The 14,194-nt window shown below is 56.8% G+C and overlaps 1 protein-coding gene across 1 annotated transcript; it reads right to left on the bottom strand.

Moving 5' to 3' along the window:
• Positions 1-584: 584 nt before the first annotated feature.
• LOC104571988 (GTP-binding protein Rhes) lies at positions 585-1,483 on the bottom strand. The gene has a single exon (XM_010219123.2). The coding sequence runs from the start codon at positions 1,416-1,418 to the stop codon at positions 792-794; it is 627 nt and encodes a 208-aa protein (XP_010217425.1). The 5' UTR covers positions 1,419-1,483; the 3' UTR covers positions 585-791.
• Between the last annotated feature and the right edge of the window lie 12,711 nt (positions 1,484-14,194).

Raw genomic sequence — 14,194 nt, 5'->3', positions numbered from 1 at the left:
CGCGGCCATCCGTGCCAGGATGTTCCCGATACAGGCGGCGCGTGGAACAGGGAACCCAAATGCCAGGATAAGGGCTCTGTGTCAAACTGCCCTATCGTTTTGAAAACATGGAAGCAAGAAACCCATCCGTTTTGCAGCTCCGCTTTGCAACAACGTGTTTATTGGGTATGCTTGAAAAATAAAAAGAAAGAAAGAAAGAAAAAAAACTAATTAGAAAAGGGAAGAAAGGGATGCATAGACTGTCCTACCACATGCTCTACGCACCTACTTAAAGTACAAATCAAAACTACTCTGGACACTGGTTCTGTTGTCGTAACTGGCTGGCACCAGAACGCGGAACGTGCAGACACGTGGGGCGAGGCGGACACAGGAGCCCGGAGCCGCGGGATGCGATGGGGCTGCAGGGACCCTGCTTCCCGACGCATGCAGCAAGGAGCGGTGCTGGCCCCTTCCCGGCACGTGGGACGCTCGCCCTTGCCCACCCTGCGAGCCCGTGTTGCCCCAATCATGGCACCCAACGCAGCCGCGATTCCCCAGGTTGCTTCCCGCCCTTTGGAAACCCATCCTCACCCAACGCGGCTCCGGCGGTGCCAAATCAAAGCCCCCAGCATCCCTTCCAAGTCCCTCCTCCTTTTGAGCTACAAATCTAACCAGTCCCAACGGGCTGGGTGGGGAAGAGGAGGGCAGGGGTGGGAGGGAGCAAGGTTGGTTTTGGTGGGGGCAGCGCCTCTCTCCACCCAGCCCACCTGAGGTTCCAGCCAGCGCCTCCCTGCCGGCCCCGCGCGCCCGGCTCAGCACACGCTGCAGCTGTTGGTCTTGTTCATGGGCGGCCTCAGCATGGGCTCCTTGGGAAACGTCTCCCTCCGCTTGCAGAGGGCCGGGCTGAGGCGGCTGGGCAGGTTGGCTTGCTGCAGGAGCTCCCTGAACACCTCCAGGACGTTCTCGTTCTCCTTGGCTGACGTCTCCACAAAGCGGCTGTTCCAGTCCAGCTCCACCAACGACAGGGCATCCTCTGCCGGGACCTGCCTCTCGCCGCCGCTCTCTGCTTTGTTACCCACCACCACGATGGGAGGGAACTTGTCCTCCTTCACCTCCAAGATCTCCTCCCGCAAGGTCTTGACGCTCTCGAAGGACTCGGCATCATCTACGGCATAGACCAGGGCGAAGGCATCACTGTTCTGGATCGAGAGCTTCCTCATAGCCGGGAAGGAGTAGCTCCCGCTGGTGTCCAGGATCTCCACCTTGACCGTGGCCCCGCACACCTCGTACTCCTTGCTGTGCAGCTCCTCCACCGTGCGCCGGTGCTTGGGCTCGAAGGTGTCCAGCAGGAAGCGGCGGATCAGGGCTGTCTTGCCCACGCCGGCAGCGCCCAAGAAGACCAGGCGCACGTGGTTCTTCTCCTTCGCAACCAGCGACATGGCAGAGGCTCTCCAGGGGATGGGGCAGCTCGCGCTCCGAATGGGCTTCTTTTGGGTGGCGGCAGCCCCGGCGACCTGCCTGCCCGGCAGCCCAACGCTCGGTGTCTCCTGTGCCTCGAGCCGCCCGGCTCCGCGCGGCCGGCGAAGTTCGTTGCCACCTTCCTGCAAACTTCTCCCCGCTGTGGTGCTGCAGGCTCTACCGTCCCCCAGACCAGCTCATCTTTTATCCTGGTTCCTCTCTGCCATGTGGCACCCCGGCTGTCCAATCTCCGTGGGTTGAGGGTGCTGAAGGAGGGAGGGCAGGGAGGGAGGAGAGCATGGTGCTCCGGGCCAATCCGCGGAGCGCTGTCCTGGAAAGCTCCTCCAGCCCTGGAGAGCACCGCGCTACATTGCACTCGCATCTCTCGCCGCCGCCGGAGCGGTGGTGAGCTGGCAGCCTTGCAGCCCGCGCTGCGCGAGCCGTCCTGCCCTTTTGTCCTCTGTGATCATTAACCCGTGCTTCTTGGCATGGGTTTCGGCAAGGGAGCTAAGTCAAGCTCCCCCTCCTGTTGGGTGACTCATGGATGGACATGGCAGACGGCTTGATGTTGATTCTGACATTCGTGTGTGTCTGGGGACGTGTTTGCAGACTAAGAGGCTGCAAACATGCTCAACCATTCTAGAATTCTGTGAGTGATTTGACCTGAGGGGAAAACAGACTCTCCATTAAGAAACGTGCATCATAATCACTAAGGTGAACCGTCACTCATCCTGTGATTCTATGAAATGTTTGACCCAAGGGAAAAACAGGATCCCTCTGAAAACAGTGCACTGCAATCACCAACTTCAAGTGTCAAACGAGCCAAGACAGGAACCCCTGTCCTGTCTTAAATGCAGTGCATTTTTGACCCAAAGTGCCCAAGTTCTCCACAGTGTCCAGAACAGACACAGCAAACCCTCAGAGTGACATCATCTGGGGCTGATCCTTGCAGACATGGTGGCAAACCCAAGTCAACCCAAGCCAAACTTAAGAAACCGTCACTGCTCCTACACTGGTGAAAAACGTTGGTCTCTACCGAGGAGAAGACCTTCAGCACGGAGAAATGAGTGCGAGATGCAGATCCACGGAAGGGGGCAGAGCAGGGAAGAGGCAGAGCCGGTGTTCAGCTCATGGGCTCAGGCTTGGCACGCTGAATGTCGGCAGGGGACCGGCTGGCTGATTTATGGTGCAGAAAAGCAGGATGTATGGCGCTCCCCTGCTCCAAGCAGAGGGACGTTTGCAGGTTGCCCCAGCTGGATGGGTTTCCTCAGCATTCACCTTTTCTTTTTCTTGCTGGACTGGTTTTAGAAGCTGATTTATGAAAAGTGAAAATACAGAGGAAATTGTTCAAAAGTTGAAGAAATGCCTTTGTCCTAATTTTGTTAGGCTTGTTTTTAGCTTTGCACCAGTTCTTGTAATTAATGCAATTGAGGTATTTTTTTTTTTTTTTTTTCATTGCAAAGGACCAGTTTTAGTATTTAGCTCTGGCTCAATTTATTCTACTGATAATACTGACTGAATTATTCCTGCCATTCCATTCTCCAATTAGGATCATATTTTAGCAGTATTAAGAGCTATTCCTATCTGATCCCATTATGAGACAAGCCAAGAGATTTCACCGGGAGAAGCAGAAGCCTCTCCTCTCTGAGGAGATGCATCTCTGCATCAGATGAGGAAAGCTGGTCTCTCGAACAGCACTAGCAATGGGACAGTTTTGCACAAATCTCATCTAAACCATGGCACAACTCATGGCTCAACTGGGATGCTGTTTAAAAATATTAATTAAAACCATAGCCATGGAACATGCCTCTTTTTTTTTTTTCTCTCTCTGATTTCTTCTCTTTAATTTTGGGTTTAGTAAGAGCCCATTTCCTTCCTCGAAGCAATGTCTGTCCTCCCTTTTCATGATGTTTTGGGGCAGGAGAGGCTTATGGTTGAAGCCTTTTGGGGCCTGGTGTGCCATTGGTTTCAGCAGGAATGGAGCTGAGGCCACTGCCAGAAAGGATGGGGATGGAAGCCGGGGATGACAGATTGTCTTAGCCAACTTTGGAACCCAAAGCTGTCTACAGCCATAGATTGAAAAGAAGCTTTATTAATGCTCATTTGTGCTTCGACTGACATAGAGGGGAGTTTGTTTTTTTCAAGAGAGAACAAAAGTATTTTCCACAGTTTCCTCCAGGCCATAATTCTGCATGTCCCGACCAGCAGCAGCTCTCAAGAGGTGTCCAGAGAAGCAGGTGTTGCCCTCGCGCTGTTCACTGTCTGGGTGATTTCTTCTAAAGAGCATCGTGGCTTTGTTCAACCTTACCCCGCAGGCAACACCTCTCTCTTGCAGGTGGAGAACTGGTTGTCCATGGGGAAGGAGAACCCATGGCAGAGAGGGGCCATCTCCCCTGCCCTGTCTTGGCTCTACACCTACCCCAGGGCTGCTGCAAAAGAAAGAGCTCCAAGCGCACAGGGAACCATTGAGCAAATCCGCAAGCGCTGGAGGGTTTTCCAAGGTCCTCCTTGAGGAAGAAGAGGTGGGTACCCGCCTTGAGAGCCGCACCTCAGGTCGCTGCGCTCTGTGCTCACTGGTCACCGTGGCTGAGGGCACCCATGTGTGTGGAGGAGATGCCCTGGCAGAGCAAACAGGTCTTTTGTTGCACATGCACAGAAAAATAATAATATCGCTGCAGCTGGCAGTAATTCAGCTGCTTTCTGCAAAGGGTGCATATGTTAGAGGAGGTCTTAATAGAGGTGAACAGACTGCTCCTATTTGAAGTCAAATGTTTTAAAGGTTACACAGAGTTAAGCGAGGACATTTGTTGCCGATAAGAAATTCCCCTGCCTTTGTGTCGCGCTGGCAAATAGCGCGCGCGTGTGTACGTCCCCAGTGATTTTTCACATCAATTGTCTGCCTTTAGTTTTCACATCTGTGCTGCTATGGTTACCGAGAGCCTGAAAGGTTTTAAATCTCCCTCAGAGCAATGGAGGATTTCAGAGGTAATCTTGTTAAGAGATGAGCAATGAATATTTCCAAAGGCCTTTTGCATTAATATCTCATTCCATATTAGCTTATGTCCACTGACAGAACGGAAAGCAAAATGTGGCGGGGGGGACTGCAAGCGAGGGAAAGAAAGAAAGCAGGAAAAAAAAAAGACTGCAGAACTATGTTTTTTGCCTTTTGTGCTCAGAATGACGTGCCTGGATCCTGGGCTTTCAAGGAGGGCCTGGTTGGTCAGCCTAGGTTGGGTATTAGAGAAGCAGAGGGGCAGCCTGTGCCCCAGCCTGGTCGGTGCCATTTGGGCTGCTCTGGGCCATGTCCCTGTGCCGCAGGGCTCTCTGCAGACACCCCTTTGGCTTCAGGGTAGCCCTGCAGCCCGAGCAGCTCCAAGAGGCAGCGGAGCTGCAAGGAGAGCTGAGCGCGCTCCACAGCCTCGGGAATGGGGACTGCGGGGAGCCACATGCAGTGCCCTCGGGGCAGGTCTCCAGGCTAAGGGCAGTGCTGGAGAGAGCAGAGGAGGGAAAATAGCCCTGAGCTGGCCAGGAGGAGGGTGAGTGGTGGCAGGAGGAAGGACAAAGGAAGAAAACAATGACCTGCAGGAGCTGGGATGGAGCGTGAACGACCTGGAGAAGGTCTGGGGAAGGGGGAGCTCCCAGCTGGTCTGACAGCTCGGGAGCAAGGGGCGCTCAGCGGAGCTGCCACCACAGACCTGCAGGTCCTCGTGGGACGAGGACAGGGGAGGCAGCTGGACCCAACAGCACATCAGAAAAGGAGAACCCTGCTGGGTCCTGCACAAAGAAACACACTGCACGCTCCCTGCCTCCAGCAGCACGGGGCGTATGGTACAGAGCTGCGGGCGCTGCACGCGGCCCTCTGCCTTTGTCAGAGGAGCTGACCTTGCCCCAGGAGCTCTCAATGTCCTGCCAAGTTTTGCAGCATCTTTTGCAATCGTTCCTTTTATTTCAGGAGGACTCAGGCTCTCAGCTCCACCTGGCCACGAGCGGGAAACCAGAGGAGCTCTCGAGTCCTCCCAGGACACCCGGGTCCCGTGCAGCGTGTTTCATTCTGACAAATTACAAAGCTCCGCAGGGCCCGGTGTGCGCTGCAGCCGGCCGCGCTGCAGGTGCCAGCGGTGGCGGTTCGGAGGAGACCGAGTGTGGCGGAGCGGGGAGGCTGCAGGTGCGACGGCACCGGCGCTGCTCTGGTGCTGAGTTCGGGCTGTGATGCCCAGGCAGGGCCAGGGCTGCTGCCCAGGGCAGAGCAGCTGTTTGGGTGCTGAAGTGTTTCCATACACACTGCTGAGGTGTTTCCATAGCTGGAAAAGAGCCTCGCTCGCAAACACATAGTCTGCAACACTGTGATGCACTTCCATGAGCTGGGACTGGGCTGGGACCATGTTCCCCCACCTCCAACGTGGGTCTATTCCTGGGAGCTAACAGTGGGGTTCAGAGCTGGTGGGATTTGTGCCCTTCTCACTGGCAGGGCTTCATTCCTGAGCACGGGAAGCTCCTGGGGGGCCTCCGGGCTGGAGCCAGGCTCCCACATGGCCTCTGGAAAGGGGAAGCAGGCAGTGAATAGGGATGCAAAGCTTGTCCTCCTCTGTAACCCTATTGATGCTACATGATGTTGACCCACCAGGGTCTGGCTGATCCTGTAACTCTCCCTGTTCCATGAGGGACCTGCCCTGTTCCAGGAGGTACCGTCGTGCTGACCTGCAGCCGAGGAGCCCTCGCAGGTGCCTGCTGCTTGGCTGCTCCCTGTGCTGGCAGCTCTGCCAGCTCCCTTTTCCCTGGCCGTGCCAGGAGAGCCGGGCAGCATACGGGGACCCCATGGCGGGACCTGGGTGCGGGCTGGCAGGGGCTCCTCTCCCGCTCCCGCCTGCTCGCTCGGCCCATGGGTTCATGCATGGTGTACGTGCGCGCGGCGGCGTTTGCAGGGGTGCGCGCTGGTTTCCTGTTTCCCTCGAGGAGGAAGCGGTCAGGAATGAGAAACCAAAGGGAGACCATCCCTGGGGGTGGCCTGTCCCCAAGGGCTTCCTGTCGCTGCAGACCCTGGTGGGGACCCAGGAGATAAAGCATCGCATTCCCCCCGCTTCAGCCCTGAATGGGAAGCCAGGAAAAATGGGAGAGGAGAGGGGCTGCCACTCGTCCTCCCTCCCAGCCCACCACTTGGTGAGGCTGGGACATTTGGTGGCAATTTCCTCCTGCCCACGAGAGGGTTAAAGCTGTCTCTCCCCTAACAGGAGATTAAATCCCAATGGCCTTTGATTTCCCGACAGGTGAGAGGAGAAATCTGAAACTTTCTATAGCTCCCACCCCCACTTGGAGCGCGTGTCGCAGGCCTCCCTGATGCATAGATTTACGAGTCGTACGTGGCGCGCGGTGTCACCTCTGTCTGGAACAGCGTGTCACCCCAGCGAGCGGGGAGGCCGCGGGGACGCGCCACCCGCAGCGGGGACAACCTGCGGCCTGGCCTGGCCGTGGGGGCGTCTTCCTGGGACACAAATGTCCCCTCGGGGACCCCCTCAGGCCAGTGTGGTTAATGGGTTCATTAAAGGCTCTCATTGCCAGGTGTATCTCCTGAGGTGAGAGGTGTCTAGCTCTGCTCATGGCCCCTTCTGAACTGGAGACATCATCCATGGGACCAGCCTGCCAGGAGGACACGTGGGACCTCTCATGAGCCCTCTGGAGGAGACCTCTCATGTTGGCGATGTCCCTCTGAAACCTGCTCCTAGGCTGCTTGGCCCCCATTTGCCCAAGAGATCCCCTCCTCCAGGCGCCATCTCCTCTCCCTTCTGCCCTTCCTGGCCCTCAGGGCTTGATCCTGACCATTTTCCAAGCAATCTCTGCTTTATGGCCCATCCATCCCCAGAGGCATTTGCCTGCTGAGGCCTCACGATAATCAGGGGATATTTGGGGCATCCTGGCTGCCAGATCCCCATCGCCTTTGGGTCCCGGGGCAGTTCTCCTCCTGGCCTCCATGCACCTTCCGAACTCCTGCAAGCAAAGGGGCAATCTTGATTTGGAAAATCTACCTTCCAAACCCTCAATTTCCTGCTGGGGACCTAACAAATAGAGGCTACAGATAAGGGTGTTTGATGTGCGGCAGCGCGCGAGGCCGGGGGGGCGGCGCGAGGCCGTGTACAGCCTGTACTAGACGGCGGCAGGTAATAAAATCTAGGCTCCCCGTAAACAAACGTCTTGCCTGGGACTAAAGGGATTTAGCGCAGCTGTTCGGAGCCTCAGAGGAGTTTCTATAGCATCCCTGGTCGTGCCCTGGCTGGGATTACTAGTGAGAGTCGAGCGCTCGCCTACCCCTGGGCACCGGCGAGATGCTCTGGGATGCGGCGCTCATTTCAGGAGTGGGTGACATGGGGAATCTGTCCCATCTGTGTGTCCCAGAGGCCCCTACCCATAAATTCAACACCCACCATGTGACAGCACAAGCCCCCATGGGTCTCCTGCACCGTGTTGCTCCTCGCTCCGGGATCCCAAGCTTCTCTCTTGACCCTGCTGTGGTGGCACAAGTCAAGGAGAACCTCTGCAGGCCGAAGCAGCTGGCTTCAAATCAGAGCTGATCAGCATTAAGGGACAATAAATCTGGTACCAGGTCAGCTGGTGAGGCACTGCAAGGTACACTGAGCCATTCCTGGCCACGTGCAGGCGCCCCTGGCTCCAGCAGCAGAAGAGGTTTCCCGTCTTTCCCATCTTTCGAGGGAAGCAGAAAGGGCCTTGGGGAGCTTAGCCTGGCAGAGTGCAAGTGGGGAGCACATTTACTGCTGTTAGAAGGGCAGGCAGAAGGGAGAAAGATCGTCAGTAACGAGGATGATGTTAGCACAGGGTCAGTGTGGCTGTGCCTCCCCTGGCAGCGCAGGCCCCACGCAGTCATAAGCCAGGGCCTGACACGGGCCATGCCCAGAGAGTGACTGAGACCCCCTAGATCAGAAGGCCACAGCCCTGAGGAGGGACCGTGGGGAACCAGACAACTCGTCACGGGCCTGGACCAGCCCAGCCTGTCTGTGTGCACGAGCCCAGGCTGATCTTGCAGCTCAGGTCTGGGTTATGGCCCTTTGCTCTGGACTAGAGTTTTCCACCAGGCTGTCATTGAAGCTGCCTGGGAGGCTGCCATGAGTTTTGTGTCTCGCCTCCATTCCCAAGCAGTCAGGCTGTAGCACAGCGCCTGTCCCCGGGCGGCATTTGCAGCAGTATCTTCCCTGACCCGTGTCTTAATGAAAACAGAGCTCTGCATCATGCCCCGTCTCAAAGGCAGAGAGACGTGACAGCCTCTCCCTGAAAAAAACAACTATTTTTTTCTTAGCGCATGAAAATGTCATGTTGTAAACATCCTTCTCGGGTGATGCTGCCCGCCTGGAGGAGACTGGCTGTCATTTGCAATGAAGGCTAGTTCCTCTCTGATTAGATGGCTTTGATTCCCAGGGCTGCGTGGTGCCATCTTCTGCCCTCCCAGCCCAATGTCCTCTTTCCCTCTCTCCTTAACTAGCTGAACAGATCTTTACATCATGGAGAAACAACTTTAGTGTTGTTCCAAACCTGCTGTATGCTGTTGCAGGGTGAACCAATAATTCAGTATTGCCTCTTCAGCTCTATTTGTGGTAAATTTTCTCCTTCTTGTTCGGGGCAGGAGCAAAACAAGGATTTGTTAGAAAGCAAATCTGAGAAAAGTGAGGTTTTCATTTATTTCACAAGTGAACTTGACATTGTTCCTGACTCTGTCAAGCCGCACAGAACCCTGTGAGGCTTCTTGTCCCCTGGTGTGACATCGTTGGGGTTTGGGGACCAAGCAAGGACAGTAGCGTCTTGCCTGGGCACTGCATCTGTTGCTCTTTGAAAGCAGCAGCAGATTCTCAATATTTTGGTACAGCTTTCCAAAAACATCCTGTCTTGTTGCCAGCCCATCACACCGATACCTGGACCCCATCCAAGGAGAGGTTCCTCCTTGCTGCTGCCACCAGACATGACGGTGCATGGAACTTGCCTTGCAGCTCAATGAGGAGGAACATCCTCCTCATCCAACATCCTCCCCAGCCCCAGATGCTCGAGTTCACAGCAGCAACCCTTGTCCTTGGCCATCCCGCTCATTCAATCCTGATCCTTTGAGTCAAAAGCAGCTAGGCCCTGGTATATCACCTTAAGTGCTCCTGACAGCCCTGGTTGAGCAACTGCCGTCTCTGCTTTGCAGACAGTGCCAGGGGCTATGGAGCAACCACAGGGCACTCACAGGCCTGTCAGGTCACCTCATTTTTAAAACATATTATAAATTGGCGAGTCTCAGCATGAGCCATCCTACTGTGCTGCTCTCTATCTCTGGGTCACTATCCTGCCTAAGCACTTATGTCTCCAGATCAGTTAATCTTCGCACTTCTGGCTTCCATCCAACCCTTCATCATTCTTGGGTTCACCAAGTTGTGCTTGTTCTGAAGGAAGCAAAACGGTGTCCGGTCAGCTGTAAAATGGCACCTTCCCCTTGCTGCCATCCTTGGAAGGGCTGCGGGCTCGGGCCTGTGACAGGTCTGTGCTTGGAGTGTGTCTTCATGGGACTTTGTCATGTCTCAGAGCATGAGATCTTGCTTTTAGCTGTTTTTTTATTTTCCAGAGCACCTTGGAGGTCCATAAAGCAGCAGGAAATAAGAAAAGGACCATCTCATGGTTGTTAACAGGGGCTGCTGGATGCTCAGGTGAGCAGGGGGGTGGGAAGTCTCAGCAGGACCAGAGTCCTCAGGGGGACATGGGCTGAAACAAGTAATAAAGGACAAAACCCCCCCAAAATGCCTGTGCAATGGAGAGGAGCCCAGGAACAAGCAGAGGAGTGGAGATGGAGGCAGAAGCAGCAGGACATGAAGAAGAACTAATGCAATTCTCCCTCGCCTCCCGGAGCGGCTGCAGCAGTGGGTGCTCACAGCACATCGGAGAGGACATGGTGACCAGGCAGCCACGTCTGTCCAGGCCCCGGGACACACTGACCGCCCGGCTCCCCTCCCTTGGCTGCAGGAGGAGATGGACATCAAGTCATAGAGAGAAACCTGGGGATGTCTGAGCGAGCACCAGGTGAATCCGAGGAGGCTGCTGGAGCCGTCGGGGCTGTCCCTTCCGCTTGCCCTCCCCACAGAGCCTGGTGTCTCCCAGCATCAGTCGTGCGGGTGCGTGAGCAGAGCTCTGCGGCCTCCTCGGCGGCTGCAGAGATGCGGGGCGACGTTCACGTTGCTTCCTTCAGCTTCCTTCAGTGTCGGCCTGGGTGGGACCGAGCCGGCAGCGCTAACATCCCCCGTGCAGCGTCTCCGTGCTCAGAAGCAGCTCTCATTTTTGTCACGGCACAGGGAGGGGATGAAGATGCAGCACGGGATGTTGGAGACGCCTTTGCAAACCCCAGCCCCAGCTCAGCCATGGGACCACACTCACCACATGGGCCAGACTGGAGCTTCTCCAGCACCATCTTGACTCTCTCTTCTTTCTGTGACGGTTCCATCTAATGCTAATGTGCCTCTCCCAGCTCCCTCCCAAGAACTTTGAAACTTTTGTCTGTTTTTAACCAAAGCTGATGGATGTCACATTGTTTTGATGCTGATCAAGTTCCTTCCCACTGATAGCAGAGACATGGCAGGGAGGAAAGCTGCAGACTCCAGCCCACGGCACGAGCTCCTTGGCTCTCGCTGTCCGTCGCCACGGCCACCCGCTGCCAGCCACAGCCACGAACGTCTCCAGGCTCAGACGTCCCTTCATCACCCCCAAAAAGCCAAGAACAGAGCTGACATGTGACAAACGGACAAGTGAACCCAGGCAATTAGCGAATCCCTCACATTTGCCTCCATCTCACCCTCTTCCACCAGTGTGTGACTGCCTGCCACAAAAGAGCCAACAAACTAACTTAATTTCATGGCAGTTTTTTAATTTCTTCTTCGTGCACTGAGCGATCACAGAGAAAACACGATGCTACACCCTGAGCCGGGGCAGAAAAACAAAGTTCCAGCCAGACAGACCTCCAGACAACCACACAGCAAATGTCTTCCAGGAGTGCAGAGGGGTGGAGAAGGCCACAGAGCGTTCTGCATTCGGGGAGGAACATGTAATATATTTTTATGTATTTAAAAAAATGCAGTTCAAGTTGTTCCTGACTCCTCTGGCTTAAGAAAATCTCTGTGCTGGAAGCTGAGGCATGAAAACCGTGTGTCGGAGACCTCCACATAAGAGGGACACTAACAGGAGCTGCTGGTGCTGCAGCGGGAGGCAGCTCCGCGGAGGCTGCGGCTGCTTGAGGCCGGCTCACGGCAGGTCCTCCAGGCCACGGCCACCTCCGCAGGCCGCTCTGGCCCATGTGAGTCACCTGGAGGAGGGGGCAGCTCTGCACGGCCAGGCTCGTCCTCGTGAGCGAGGGGCCGTGGGGCCGGAGCCTCCCGTGGAGGCCGCGCGGCCTCATCCCTCTGTCACGTCCGCCGTGCGCCTGGCTGCTCCATGGAGCATGAAGGACGCGTTCTGGCAGCTGACATCTCCGCGGGGAAGCCAGCATGAAGACAAACCCGCCCCACGGAGCCTCGTGGCCCCGCGCGGAGCTGGGGACGCCCCAGCAGGCAGCAACAAAGGAGCCGTGTGCGGCCGCGCGCGGCGGCGCGGGGCGACCTCGACGGCAGCGGTGCCGGCGCCGCTCCAGCCCTGCCGTGGGCGGCCCGGGGCGCTGGGTGCTGCCGCGGGCGCTTCTCAGGAAGCTGCAGGTGGCAGGAAGGCCCGAGCTGCCCTCCCGCCAGCGCCCGGCTGCTGCCCATCGCCCTGCGGTTCCGGCACCAGGACCCTGCGCCCTCCCGCGATGCTCCCCACGGCCTCACAGGGCCCAGCTGAGAGCCCAAGTGCTGCAGCTTGAGCCGCCGACCCGTTTCTCAAGCCCTCTTCCAGCCCCAGTTTTGTCAGGTCCCTCGTCCCCAAGACGCCACTTGCTGCTGCTTTGGGGTCTGGCTCAGCTGGTGCCAGGCCCTTGCACAGAGCAATGTGCAGTGCTCCTTGCACGGAGCAATGTGCCCAGCCCCGCCGCTCAGGAGGGGACACAGGGACATGCTGGCCCGGCCCTGCCACCCAGGAGGGGACACAGGGACGTGCTGGCCCGGCCGGCACCAACGCAGGAGCCCTGCGGGCCGAGCGCTCTGAAGAGGCCACGAGCCGGAGTCTCGCGGGAGCAGCCGGGCACTGGCTTGCACAAGAGGGAAGAGCTCCCGGAGCCCCAAACCCTGTCAGTGCTCACACACGTGCACACACATGAACATGCTCCTCCTCTCCTCTCCTCTCCTCTCCTCTCCTCTCCTCTCCTCTCCTCTCCTCTCCTCTCCTCTCCTCTCCTCTCCTCTCCTCTCCTCTCCTCTCCTCTCCTCTCCTCTCCTCTCCTCTCCTCTCCTCTCCTCTCCTCTCCTCTCCTCCTTCTTTCTCTCTTGCTCTTTCTTCCAACATTCTTTCTTTTTTATATTTTTCCTTCTTTTATTTTTCTCCTCTCTTCTTTTCTCCCTTCTTTCCATTTTTTTATCTCTTCTCTTTTTCCTTATTTTTTTTTCTCTGCTCTCTCTCTCTCTCCATCCCTCCAAGGAAAACTGTGGGCAGCACTGAGAACATTTCCACTGAGAAGGCAGAAATTTCTCCCAGTAACTTTCCAGCTAAAGGACTCGGAAATGTGAAATGGCAGGATGTTGTGCTGGGCTTTTTCTTTCTAAAGAAAACTGCCCTCAAACCGCAGCTTCTGCACACACCAAGGAGCTCCCAGCAGCTCCAAATTGGAGCCATCCCCCTGTGCCCAGGGGCCGTTCCCTGCAGTGCGACCCTGGCCAGCCGAGCTCCAATGGGATGAGCCGAGGGACCCGGTGGCTTTGTCCTGGCCCCCGGCCACACAGATGCAGAGAGCAGCCGCTCGCCCGGCCCCGAAGGCCATAGTTTAACACCGAGTGCTATGGGTTAACAGCAAATGCTGTAGGTTAAGACCGAACGCTATAGGTCGACATGAAGCCAGGGCCGGGCTGCGACTGCGGGTGCTGTCCCCGGTGCCGGTAGCAGGGACCGTCCTCGCTGGGTACCTGGGACGCTCTGCACGGGGCAGCCTCTTGTCCCCCAGAGCCCCACGGTCTTGGTGACGCTGCGGACGCCCTGAGGGCCAGCGCGGGCTGCTGGCACCATCTAGTGGGATCTGCCACCCGCTCGGCACCACCTCCGTCACCGCGCGGCACCTCCGCCCTGCTGCGCCCCGAGCCGCAGTGGGGGCCAGCGTCGGCATAACCCCCTGTCCCGACCACCGGGACACAGGGAAGGGCTCTGTCAGCAACGAGAAAAAGAAGGAGCAGTTCATTTATTGGCTGATTTATTAGTTACTTTTGTTCTTAGCCCGGGGGCAGGAAGGCTCCGTGCTGCCCCTGGGCAGTGGCACCAGGACAGGGTGGGAGTTCCCAGCAGAGGGGACTTTTTTGCAAGAAAGGGTCATCAATCGCCTGCATTTTGGGATGCGGCTGCACACGTGGAGCAAAGGGACCAACCTCAACCTAGCACGACTGCAGCTGCAGCACCGGGAAGGAGCCCTGAGCTTTCGGGGCTGCGGGTGCCACTCGCCACGCGAGCGACCAGGGCACCGTGGGGGTTTATTCCCTTCCCAAACAGAGCCCGTATTTAGCGACTGCTCAGCAGCAGAGCCTGGACTGCTCTAGGCACAAGAAAATGTCCCCAACCCTTTACCCCAGGCAAAGTTTCTCAGCTCATGGGCAAGCACTGTCCAAGCCACCTCGCACACGATCTT

Source organism: Tinamus guttatus, unplaced genomic scaffold (assembly GCF_059628265.1).
Source record: "Tinamus guttatus ecotype Peru unplaced genomic scaffold, ASM5962826v1 Tinamus_guttatus_pri_ptg000188l, whole genome shotgun sequence".
Taxonomy (NCBI): Eukaryota; Metazoa; Chordata; class Aves; order Tinamiformes; family Tinamidae; genus Tinamus; species Tinamus guttatus.
The sequence above is the reverse complement of the archived record's forward strand: the minus strand, read 5'-3'. Positions and strand labels throughout refer to the sequence as shown.

Bases quoted from the DNA above. Each gene is read 5' to 3' on its own strand.
- LOC104571988 (XM_010219123.2), bottom strand. From the start codon at position 1,418: ATGTCGCTGGTTGCGAAGGAGAAGAACCACGTGCGCCTGGTCTTCTTG.